This window comes from Megalops cyprinoides, chromosome 12 (genome assembly GCF_013368585.1).
Source record: "Megalops cyprinoides isolate fMegCyp1 chromosome 12, fMegCyp1.pri, whole genome shotgun sequence".
Classification (NCBI taxonomy): Eukaryota; Metazoa; Chordata; class Actinopteri; order Elopiformes; family Megalopidae; genus Megalops; species Megalops cyprinoides.
This window is the reverse complement of record NC_050594.1, coordinates 8,248,056-8,261,118: the sequence shown is the minus strand read 5'-3', so window position 1 is coordinate 8,261,118 and position 13,063 is coordinate 8,248,056. Positions and strand designations below refer to the sequence as shown.

At 41.6% G+C, this 13,063-nt stretch overlaps 1 protein-coding gene across 1 annotated transcript; it reads right to left on the bottom strand.

Annotated features, from left to right (window-relative positions):
• Positions 1-8,226: 8,226 nt before the first annotated feature.
• gja10a (gap junction protein alpha 10 a) lies at positions 8,227-9,711 on the bottom strand. The gene has a single exon (XM_036542198.1). It carries the CDS (start codon positions 9,709-9,711, stop codon positions 8,227-8,229), a length of 1,485 nt encoding a protein of 494 aa, XP_036398091.1.
• Between the last annotated feature and the right edge of the window lie 3,352 nt (positions 9,712-13,063).

Below are 13,063 nucleotides of genomic sequence, written 5' to 3'. Positions count from 1 at the left end.
TGTTAGAATTTCTGTCAGTGTGAAAACTGTTATGATATGTGAAGGTGGTTGAGTGTTACCCAGCGTAGTTATGAGAAAGAATCTCATAGGAGGGGAGTCAATATTGAGAAAAAAAAGGTTTTCCTGAAATTATTGTGTTATGTTATGACCTAAGAGTTTTGAAAAATCACCATAGGTTTTAGGAGTGCAAAATTTGCAAAACAGTCTGTTTCAGAAACCACAGTTGCCATTGAAATGTTCTTCCTTTTCTGTTGACTCCAGCTGAAATTCCAGCTCTTTCTTTCCTGTAGCACTTCGAAAGGGCCACGCCTCAGATCTGCTGACCCTGAAAAGTCTGAGATGAAAGCACTGACATTGGCACTTAGGAGTGCATCTCCCAATCATCAGTTGAATATATATTTTTTTGATCCTACTGAAGAAAACAAATACCTTAGACACCATCTGAGAAATAATTTTCACACAGTGGTGACTTGCCATAATTGTTAACATGACTTGTGAAGTATGTCAGCCATTTTTGTGGTAGCTGTAGTTTGTTTGTGCCTGTATTTCTAGTAGTTCTAATTGTCCTCAGTTGAAAGATTTAGTCTCCAGTTTTCCTGGTTCAAAGTTTAGTTTTCTATTTCATGGGAATTTTGACTGAAAGTTTTCAATATGCAAGATATGCCATCCAGTATTGAGTATATCAAGCACTGGTTGGCCTATCAGTGGCAACAACCATAAAATATCATGAATAATTTTGGAATTAAAAATAGAACTTTAATGCAGTTCTTAAATTATTCAATTTAAGACAGGAATCTGCTCTCAAGGGTTAGAAATTCATTTTGATTGTAGGTGAATAAACAAATATTGTGAGAGATAAATCTGATCTTGAAGATGCAGGGTAGTGACCTTTTTATACAGCTGTGAGAGCCAGTTATGTCTCGAAAAAATTATGGCAGTGGCCTAATTTGACCTCATACTAAATGGTTGTAAAACCACAAAGCTGACTTTTGTACTGCGGCTAGAATGTTTGTATGTGCATGCACACGCGTGTGTGTGCATGTGTGCGTGTATGCATGTTTGCGTATGTGTCAGAACACATGTTGTGACAGGAAGTGAATGCTGTTCTTGGCTGGTAACGACATAAGATTCATACAAAATGTATCTGAGCTGCCAGTGGTAATCAGAATTAGTGAATGCATCAATGTCATTTTTTCAGATTTCTGCTCTCCTCTTCTTCCTCTCCAGTCAGTGTGAGGTTCCATGCATAACTGCAAAAGTGCATAACTGCAACTTGCTCTTGTCAGGGAAACACGAAGGGAGACAGACTAAAGAAAATGTCTGTACATATATATTCAGGTCATTCCTGGAACTTTCTTGCTTTTTTGTTTCAGAGGAAGGTAGAATGCAAACAAGGTGTAATCTTCCACAAGAGAAGCACAGAACTCCAATGCTAAAATGTGTCTGTCTACCAAAAAGCGAGGTTGTGATTTTTATGATGCAATTAAGGTCTCTTTTCCTGCAGAAAAAAAATACATAAGCTATTCTTCTTCATTTCTTTCAAGTACTTTCAAATGTTAGTATTATTGCGTCTGTTCTGTGACACACATTTAAAGTTCCTCTCCTCGGCTTTGTTTCATTGATGCAGGTGGAGGTGGTTGGCGTTTGCTATTGTGCAGTGGAGACAAGGAATGCCTAATATCACTAAAAGTATCTTATCTTTCTAGCCAAAGGCAGAAAAGAATCACTAGCAGGATCTGTCATTCATAAACTGCAACCAGAGAGTAACAACGTGTTTATTCACCAGCTGACCAGATGGTAGTGCAGGGTGCATTCAAAAAAAAACACAAAAGTCGTCGTCTTCTTTTAGGGGTACAGCCCACACAGTACGCCTCACAGTATACCATGAGATGCAGCTAGCATGATGAGCTAAAGATCCAGGCCTACAGCTAAGGGAACCAGTTGCACTCTTTCTGCATGCAGTTCAAGGGAGCCTCCGGTAGAAGACTGCTTAGCGCTGCTATGGTGGCAGTTCATACTGAAGCTTGAAATTGTCTCACTTTGCTGGAATGGCTGTTGCCGTCTGATGTTGATGCCACGGGTCGCCGTCTCTTGAGCCTCAAAAGCCCAGCTACCTCCACTCAGGCGATGTGTGTTAACTTCCTATTTCTACGTTAGTTAAGTCTTTACTGTATTATTTCTTACGGCTCTATTATGCAAAAGAAGACAAACTGAAGCCCCCCCCCCCTTTAAAAACGTGGAATGGATAGCAAATTACAAATTCTTACAAGGTAGCTTTAATGCACTCAAAGTGGCTTCAATGCTTCCCATAAGCTAAAGCATGACCTCTTGATCAGAGGAGTGGACATGCGGAGCAGGGCCTTACCCAGAATGCCTTGCTCTCTGCAGCCTCCCAGGCCCCTCTCTGAAGAAGCTGTATGCTGTTTACTGAACAGCTAGCTCAGCACACTGCTAAGTTTCTGTCTCTGCTGTCATTGCCACTAGAAGTGTTCTGATTCACTGGCTTGACATGCTTCATTAAGAGGAACGTTTCAGACAGATCATCTACGGCTAGCACAGAAATGCAGGCATTACAGGTACCTCCTGACAAAAGCATTTTAGACAGGGAGGTTTTCAAAGGACAGAAGCAACACAGAGTTGAACATCAGGAAATAGAACGTCCCCTGTTCAAGCTACCCACTCCATGCCTGCTATGGTTCTGTGTTTCCATGATGACTGGGGGTAAAAGGAGAGGGTTGTCTCTCAGGTCTCCAGATTTCCCTTCTACCAAATAAGCTTGTGCTCTGTCACTATGGTAGCACGATGACATAACTCATTTTTCTACTGAGCAGTGGTCCGATGCTCTCTAAAAATGTCTCAGGGTGCCAACAATATACGATTTGCTTTCACCCATCTATGATTCTGTAACAGACTTTTCTAGTATTAGATTGTTAGTCATTTTATTGCAAAGTTGCTTCCTTTTTTGCCTCTTAGAAATTACCCTGAATCCCCTGCATTCTGTATTATCTGAACAGATCATCCCCCTGTACATGCTAATAAATTAGATTTGCACAGTATAGTTAACTCCCTCTTAAGGGCTACCATGAGACCTATTTCAAAGTTAACACTTTTTAAATTGATTAGTAGCTAACAGTTGCTGGTTGAAAGGTGGCGCAGTAGGTCTATTGTGCATCTGAAACTGCAGTCCTCACATTCAATGAGGCACAGCAAGAAATATGATCAACTTGCCAAACTGAAGACCAAGCTGTACAGCTAAGGGAACTAGTTGTACTACTATTGTAGCTCCAGGAGGTGGCACCACCTTCTTTTGTGGATGCTTTGCGTATTTACTCTCTTTTCTGAACTCTGTTACACTGGGAAGGTATTAGGAAACAGAGAAGATTTTATGGGGTTCAGAGTCTACAGAGTTTTTACATACCAAACATATTCGCAGTGCATTCCTATGCAGGCTATGCTAATTTCGCAATAAATTTTAACATATATTGTTGCAAAGACAGAAGAGCCACCTCAGCTGAACACAAGGATTGCACCCTCACCAACTTGATTTCAAGATTCTTTTTTTGGGGGGCAGGGGTCTTTTTGGGGTCCTTCTGAAGGAAGCAAACACTGGTTTTCCTATATTCTTTATTTTTTGTTTCGGGGGATGTTGTGGGGGTGGAACTTGCCTTTGTTTTATTTGCTTAACTTTATATATTACCATTGTCCTCACAGGACACAATACGGTATGAGATCATTCAGTGAGGAGAAAGTATGTTTACATGTATAGGTGTCACGTTTTTTTGTGTGAAATAGATTTGCCACATGAATCAAACTCGCTAGACTGGGGTCACAGGCATTTTCAGTCATGTTTGAAACTGAAGAAAAAAAAAAAAAAAAAAAAGCTCATCGCTTTCTATGCGTTTCACAGCTTGTCCTGGTCTGACAAGGACACAAACGCACCTCTGTTTTTTTTTTTTTTTTTGTTTTTGTTTTTTTGTGTTTTTTTTGCCTTAGAACTTCCAGAGGCCATATTCACATTTGAGTGAATTGTGTGCACACAGGGGTGTGTGCTCCCCATCTCAGAGTCAACAGAATGGACTTTCTCACACGTATCTACCTGTAAAATCCGTCATACCTCTCATAACTGGTCAACGACTGTATCGACAAACTGCATCAGGTGTTTTTCTACATGCTTTTTACACGGACTCTGTGGCATTATCATATTAGTAGATTTTGGTGCTTTTTCATTTTTTCGTGTACTGGTTCTTGAGCTTGTAGTCTACAATTTTTTTTCTTTCTTTTGTGTCTTTTTTCCTGAATGACTGTGTTTTGTGTTAATTTACTCAATCTGAGATAGCTGTTATTTGCATATTCTGTTACTAAGAGTTTCTACCTTTTTTTAAAAAAAAAAAAATTAATGTCACATGACCCTAATGAATTTAATGACTTCCTGTACCCATTGTAAATAGAGTATTGTGCAAAAAACTTTTGTTCATTTGAATTGCAAGTGTTATAAAATGAAAATACAATTTTTTGTCTAGACACCATTTCTGTTAATGAAATAAAGAACATATCATGTACAACTTCGTTTGTCGTTCTTTTGGGGTTTGAGTCAGCCGTAATGTTGCTACTTAATAGTTATGCACCACTGTAAAAAAGACATTTGGGGATGACTGAGATTATTCGTTGGTTTGTTGCGGGAGTCATCCACAGCTTAGTCCTTACTTACATTCATATGACTTGTTTCAGTGAAATTAAGTCCTGTGGAAGAAGTCTGTGACAACTTATCTCTTTGGTCTTTAAATTTCTTGCTGCCCTCTAGAGGAGACTACAATATAAGGTGTTTATATGCAGAGCACAAGATCTGATAGCCAACATAGTGTTTCAAGTCAAAATCCTTTACTGGGAGAGTTGGTTTATTACAGTTCCCAGTTTATTCCATGGTTCTGCACCCTGACTTTTGAGGAGCACAGTCTGCATGTTTGAAATTGTGAAACACATTTAAAACTCATAATTTTTCACTACTTCTTACAAAAACATATGTATTACAATAACCTCCTATGCAGCAAAACATACAATGCAGTGCTGTTTGAATGAAGATCATTAAATCAATACACGGTAGTTATGTCTCACAAGCTGAAATATATTGCTTCACTCAAAACATTTCTCTCCCAAGCACTCAGCTAGTTGTGCGTGTCAATCACGAACGTGACAATATATGGAATGAACCAATTGGCTGGGTATACATTCTAACTTTTGAAATATATGTGCCTGATTGCAAAAAGGTATGTGCAGTCTGTTATAATTGAAGCTGATCTTCTGTAGTAAAATAGAAGAAGACTATAAACAGGGTTTTTACCATTCTTTGTAACTAGCACAGTGTTTGCCCAGTAATCCTGCACAGGAGTCTGGAATTCCATGATTGAGCCACGCTGTAAAAGACTTTTTCTGGATCTTGAAAAGCACCTTATGTATGTGAAGTGAAGCTAATCATGAATTCCTAGTGATGTGTTAAAACAGTAGTTTAACGGAAGAGCACACTGTATTTAAACCTGCAATAATGTAGCAGAATTGCAATTGCAATTCTGCTACAGTACTGAAGCAATGAAGCAATGAAGACAACTAATGCATTCCAATTGTTAGCATATGTGTGTGTGTGTGCATATGTGTGTGTGTGTGGTGTGTGTGTGTGTGTGTGTCTGTGCTGTGTAATTCATGATTAATCCTGTTTTTTTGTAATTCTGATTTTATTCTCATCTCTTTGAGATACATGTTAAAAGTCATTTTAGGATGCGCACAAGAAGTCCATCATTTCTTACATTTACAATTACATTAATATAAAAATTTTATAAATTGAGTGTGTTGCAAACTCCTTAATTTTGCAAGCAGGTGTGCTAAAGTGCTCAAGCCATTAACCAGTAAAAGCTAATGCAAAAGAAATGCAATCGACCGCACTAAATATGCCAACAGTATCAAAGTAGAGTTTTGTATTATTGAATCAATGTGTTTTAATGTGACTGTATCAAGCATAAGGGTGAGCAAAGCCGAGTGACTATCCACGATTCCAGAGGGACACTTCAACGATACATCACCGCACATGTCCCGCTCGCCATCTTTTACAACGTTCATTTTTTCATGACAGAAGAGAGTTCCAAGAACACACTCTGAAAGAGAGGAAGAAAAGGTTCATTGTTAAATACGGCATTAAGCTGGTCCTTTTTGCCAGGCATTGCTTTGTAGTGAAATGGACTGTGAAGGCTTTGGTCACATTCATGTTCAAGACGTAACAGTAACACTTCATGATATTGTGCAGTTCTAAACCATGTATAAAGCAGTAATAATCACATTGTTCACTGTTGATGTTTGTATATGTTGTTGCAGATGAGGCCAGGGTTCTTTTGATGCTGTCATCATAATGTCCACCTCAACACTTTATCTCGTAATCTTATGTGGAATGTTATATGGCAACTCTGGCTTCGTCCGTAACCAAACATCAAAAACCTTTATCTGGTTTTGGGCTATACATCAAAAATGTATTATTATGTATTAATGACGTGCAGTTTCATGAATGGTTTATTCAGTATTTATAACCAGACCTCATTATAAGGTGGTAGTGAAATCATTTATAAATGTGTTATTACTCATGAGTAGTCATACAACAGGAGCCCCAGGACAGCAGTGGAAGCTGTAAATGTGTCCTTAATGTGATTTTGATTGTTTTATGTGATAAACATTCTGTGTGTGTGCGTATCTGTTTAAATCAGTATCCCCAGCAGCTGATTCTGTACTGAATACTTGCATCTACTTGCACCTACTGCATCAACTTCACATAGTAAATACTCATCACAGTAAGAAATGTCAGTCTCCAAACTCATTCTAATAATGAATCATTTGCAGCACGACCCAATCTATTTGTTATAATAAAAATGATCTGAAGTAATGCAGCTATATTATCTAGTCATAAGGGAATCAGTTACATATGGGTGATCCCTATTAAACTGGTGTACTGTATGTGTTCATAACACAGTCAAAAAAACATATTAGGACAGTTTGGCAGATGAATGCAGTTAGCAGATTGTGAATTTGAAGCCATCTCTGTGTAAAGCTCACTGTTTAGTCCAGCTCTGAACACAGAACCCTGTCCAGAGATTCCCCTCCTTACTTCTTTTCAGCTTTCATAAAACATAAAGGAAAATACCCTCCCAAACTTGGACTGCAACAAGCGCTCAAAGAACACAAGAAGTCACAACTGCAGCCTTTTTGACCTGTAGCAAAAGTGTAAGACACAGCTGTAAATGTAATAACCTGCAGCAGCATTAATGCTAACCAGTCTATCCTATGGGTCAGGAATCAGAGCTGCTTACAATCTGCTCATGTCTTCTACTGAAAGGAAGTTGTTAAATATTTAATTGTAGTTTTTTCATGTTGCACTTTTGCCCAGTACACACGCTGCAGGGAATCCCATGAATGAAAGACCTTTTACAGGGAGTGATGGGAAATGTAATGATATAGACAACATAAATATATCTTACTGGCAAAAGCATCAGCCAATGTTAACATCTGCCAAAGTTACAGCAGCAACTCCCATGCATTGAGGCATTCCACTCAAGAACATTACAAGCGTTTAATTTTTGCTTCCACAACCACAAATGCACCTGTTCACTATAGGTAGGGTAGGGTTTTTACCAGAGCTTGTCCTGCATTTGTGGGTGCTCTGGTCTGAAAACCCATAAATTGTGTGCTATTTTAAAATTGGCATCATTATGACTTTTGTTCATTTTGTTGCTCTGCATTCAAAAATTGGTAATACTGCCATGTATTTTAAGATAAAAATGTTTTTCATACAGCAGATGATCTTGAAACCCTGATAATACATAAGGCAACACCTTAACAAGTTATTATAATATTTTAGTTCACTGTCAAATATATTTCTTTCCTTTGATATTCAAATGTATTTATTTAGCAACAGATATATCTGTAGGATGTACAATGTATGATTTTTTTTTCTTTTAGAAGACAATTCAATTCAGCAACTAAATAGACTAATGAATGCATGTGAGTAAAACTGACTTACAAATGGCAATGAGTTTGTATTACCGCAGTGCTGCAATGGTTGTAATGCTCTTTAGTTTTAGGTCTTCCAAAAATAGATTCTGACAGTCAGAGCAGATCTAAGTTTTGTTATAATTGTTTAAAATTAAGGTTCAATCACATGCTTATTGAAAGGACAAAGGGAAAAGGTGTGCCTTATATGACGAGGTCAGAGGCCGCCTGTCGTTTGGCTCTACTTGCCATTCTCCTCCCAATGTGGGGTGGGGTCATGGGTTTGTAGCCATCTTGGGAGAGGAAGTCCGACTCAGACCCCAAGCTGCTCCGTGAAACAGCGCCGCTGGACCCGCTGGGTGGCTCGCTGTCGGGGCGAGACAAAGGGTAGGGCCCGCCGTTTGGGGGAGAGCTGCCCCGGTTCCCGCCGAAGTCCCCGCAGAAGCTGGCCCGCTGGCTCCTCGCGCACAGCGCCTCGCGGATGGCGGCCGGTATCTCCGGGCGACCGGACGGAAGGGACACCCTCGGAGGCGGGCAGCGCGTCATCAGGTGGGCGGAGCTCTGCAGCCCGTCCCCGCCATTCAGGTGGTCGCTGCTGTTGGAGTGGTCCCGCTCCTCCGAGGTGCTGCCGCGCTCGGTGGCGGATCGGAGGTGGAGGGCGCGGATGTCGCCTTGGCTGGGTCGGCCGGGCGGGCGGGGGAGCGGGTGCGACCCGTTGGCACAGGGCGGGCCGCCGGGGACGCCATCCCACCTGGACACGTCCTCGTTCGGTTTGTGCCCACCCGGCGGCACGTAGGCCGGCAGGTGGTCCGTCTGCCAGTCGGGCGGGACCTTGAAAGTCGCCTGGGTCAGTGGAACAGAGGCGCGTGGGGACAGGTTGCTCAGTACACATATCTGCTGTATCGTAGGCTTCCTCTTCAAACGGTGGCTTTCGTCGTCTACATAGTCTTTCACAGGGCCGTACAGAGTCTGCTTGATTTTTCTCGCCCCCAGGTGCGTTATCTCGAGGACGTTCAGGAAGAGCGAGACGCCGGCAATGACCAGCATGAAGACCATGAAGATGGTCTTCTCGGTGGGCCTGGAGACGAAGCAGTCCACCACGTTGGGGCAGGGCGCCCTCTCGCACTTGTAGAGGGGATCCAGCCCGATCCCGTACAAGGCGTACTGCCCCACTATAAAGCCCACCTCCACCACCGACCGCGTCAAGATATGCAGAACGTAGGTGCGCAGCAGGGACCCGCGCAGCGGAGCCTTCTTCACCTTCTTCTGCTCCTCCAGCTTCCTCAGCTCCCGCTCGATCCTGCGGTGCTCCTCCAGCAGGGGCTCGGTCCCGCCCAGCTCCTCCCTCAGCTGCACGCGCCTCCGGTGCCTCTCCTTCTCCAGGGCGCGGAGCCGGAACAGGGCGTGGCCCATGTAGACCAGCGACGGCGAGGAGACGAAGACGATCTGCAGCACCCAGTAGCGGATGAGCGAGATGGGGAAGGCGCGGTCGTAGCAGACGTTGCGGCATCCGGGCTGTTCCGTGTTGCAGACGAAGGCGCTCTGCTCGTCGTCCCACACGTCCTCGGCCGCCACGCCCAGCACCAGCATGCGGAAGATGAAGAGGATGGTCAGCCAGATCTTCCCCACGATGGTGGAGTGGATGTGGACCTCCTCCAAGATTCTCCCAAGCAGGTTCCAGTCCCCCATGTCTACCTCCACATATCCTTTTCCCGAAGCAACTAAGTCCGGACGATCTCAATGAAGGCTTTCGTGGTGATGTGGAGCACTGGGTTTAGACATTTTTAAATGGCAAAACCACAACCATGTTGCCAAGTCCCAACACAGCATTATCTATGGATTTATCTGCAACAAGAGTCAGTGAAGAAGCAATAGAGTTATGAGGTTCATTCTCTGTGCCATCAAATCCTGAAAGGTAAAAAAAAATGAAACAGAATAAAATATTTCCAAAGCTTACTTTTTAGTAGAATATCCGGTTCCCTTGTCTTGTTGCACAAGTGACCATGTTGAATGGTGGAAGACGGATAGTGTGTTCGCAGTCGAGTACAAGTCTATTTTTCTCCGCCACAGTAGGAGCAGACGATTCCTCTCTCGACAGCACATGTTGTGAATGCTTCCTAGATCTGTTGCATGCAGGGTTGGCAGAATGCATAGATCAATTTGGAAACGACAGGACAATGCCCTAAGGCCGGTTATACCAGGCAATTGTAGAAACCCATGCTCCACGCTGAAGTTTAGCCACAGTGCCACCCGCCCCCTCGTTTCTCCTGAGCCACACAACAGTGCACAATGTCACATGTTCGTGAATGCAACCTTTAGTTTTGAGCCACAGCATCCATTTTCAGCAATATATACATAAAACTTTTTATGCAGCACTAATAACAGTTTTTCTGGTCTTTTTTGTTGTCTTTTGGAGGTACATCTAATTATATAAGAGTACAAATCTCTGATATTTGATTAATGTAATGCACAATCTATAGAGCCAGACAAAATGATCAATGAGTTACGTCCAATTTCATAGCGGGCTGCGTAGTGTGCTATTTTGAGAGGGAAGCTTGACTGCCTATCAGATGAAAACTCCCCTTAGCGACAGCAGAGAGCTTTTTGTCCCTGTGAGGTCACTCATCGCTGCTTAGGTCAGGAAAAACACATAGGAAAGAGTAGCTAATTGCATCGTGATTGAGAAATTAGCTGAAGTTTGCAGAGTTCATATGGCCGAATGTGCTTCATTTTGAATAATAGAGTAAATAAATGCTATCAACTGTGAATTGATTGCTGACAGATTACAAACAAAAATGGTCATAAATGACCAGTGTTAAACAGCACTGATTGAACCTCAGCATTGACAGAACAACATCCAATCCTGAAATTGTCTTTTAATTCTCTGCTATAAAGTCCAGATTGTGTAATTATTAAACCCTTCAATGCCCACCTACAAAAGCCAGCATATACAATTTAAATATATCAAGAAAGTATGTATAACAACAAATATGTAAATATTAAATGGTATGCATGAAATCAATTTTATGTGGTGAAAAAGCTGATGCAGAAACAAGATCTGTGAAGGTTGGCAGGTCAAATCCAGGGTGGTCAGTGCCACTGTGCATTTATGAAATAGAATTACTACTGTACAATTACTATATAATTGCTATTGTATAATTATCATCTCCAAAGGTCAGTCTCAGATGACTCTTCAATGTGCTTGCAAACATGTGCAGATTTCAGCTGTTACTATATTTATCTGGGGTGAAAAAAAAAACTGACACCAGCTACATTTTACTCTTTAGCACAGATTACTCTTTAACATATTATGATGGCCATTTATAATGTCTCATAGTGTGTGACTCTGTACGCATTTCCAGGGCAGGTTTCACTGTATTTGGTTGCATTCACTCGCATTGCAGGTATTGCATAGATAAGGATCTCCAAGATGAATCTCCCAGGTTTGCACCCACAGACCACTCCTTTCCACCCTTGCAACACTTATGCTGACACTTCAGAGGAGAAAAGATAGCAGGTCACTCACCAAAAACTGTTTTTTGGTCCAAAAATTGTCAGGGATGGGGTTTGGGAGAGACATACTACAACTTGTTTTATGCATATTACTTTCTTTTTTCTGTGACTCTGGTAAGACAAACACACAGATGGAAGGTTAGATAAAAGTGTTATTTTTCGCCTTTCCCAGTAAGTCAAAAACAATGCCATTTCTGTGTCTGCAATACGCACTTCTGAATAAAGATGTCACCTGCTTCCTCATGTGACAAACTTGGTGGGTAGGCTGCTCTCGAAGCTTTAATGCACGAAATAATTGACCTAACCAGCCAGGCTGGCCTTGGCTGAACTTACTGTTTTCATCTGACAGATGTGGCTTCGTTTTTTTTTTCTTTTTCAGCATCGATAGTTATGACTAACGACAAGTGCTTCTGAGGAGGGAACTCAGCTGAACATTAAAAAGCAAAAATAGCAATATTCAGACACAATGCATTTTTGACATACAAAAGAGATATACATTCACCTTTTGGGCCCTAAGATGTAAGAACTCTTTGCTTTAATCATACTGCCATCTAAGATTAAATCAATCATCATTTTGATCATTTGAGAAATGACAGCATGCATGTTTCAATGGCCCAATAGCACTAAACAGTCTTAGTCAACTGATACCCAGAATTCATAGCTGCCATCACAGTGGTTTGGTCTATCAAGAAGATGGAGCACATTTACTCACTCTTCTAGGTCCTACGTCATAGCAGTATGCAATGAGCAAGCAGCCCTTACCCAAAGCAGCTACCAGTTTACCTTTTGCATAGAATTCATTTAAACAGCTGAATATTTCTTGTATAGTGCAAAGTCCCTCCAAGGATTTGAAACTGCAAGCTTTGGGTTAAAAGCCTTTTTGTTTCCTAACCTCTCTTCTTTGCCAGTAGTGGTGTAGTAAGCTCACTTTGCCAGTGCCCACGTTTTAACCAGCTTCCCCTCAGGGCTTTAATTAGCTTTCCATCGGAGCCGGCCCGATCGATGGAGGACTGATTCGATTTTTCTCTGTAGGGGACCCAATCGCAGATGCCAGATGTCGCACTAGGGCAACTAGATTACATAACCAGTCCATACTCACTGATCTCCCCAATGCATTGTCTGCCTTTCCTTCTGTATTCCGGTCTGAGTTTTGTTTTATTTATATATTTATACGTATATGTATGTTAATTGCAGTTTTTTGTTAAAAATACTTGCTGTTGCAGCTCTCTTGCCGATTCAGCTCTGACACATTTTAGATCATCTCAATAAGCCGTGCTCAGTTTAGCTAAGTGGTAATGCTGGGTCATGCTTTTGCTCCCATCTGTTTTGCTCTGATCTGATGGATATTGTCACGCAATGTGAATTTGGAGAGCGAACTGATCTTCAAGGCAGAGCAGCAGCACTAAATTAAGCTTGTTGTACTTAAGTTGTTATTCCTCTCTCATGTGCACCAAAATTAAAATGAACTGCTTATGCTTGCTTTTCCTCAGAAAATGTTCACACAAAAGAATAGTGGAATCATATGCTG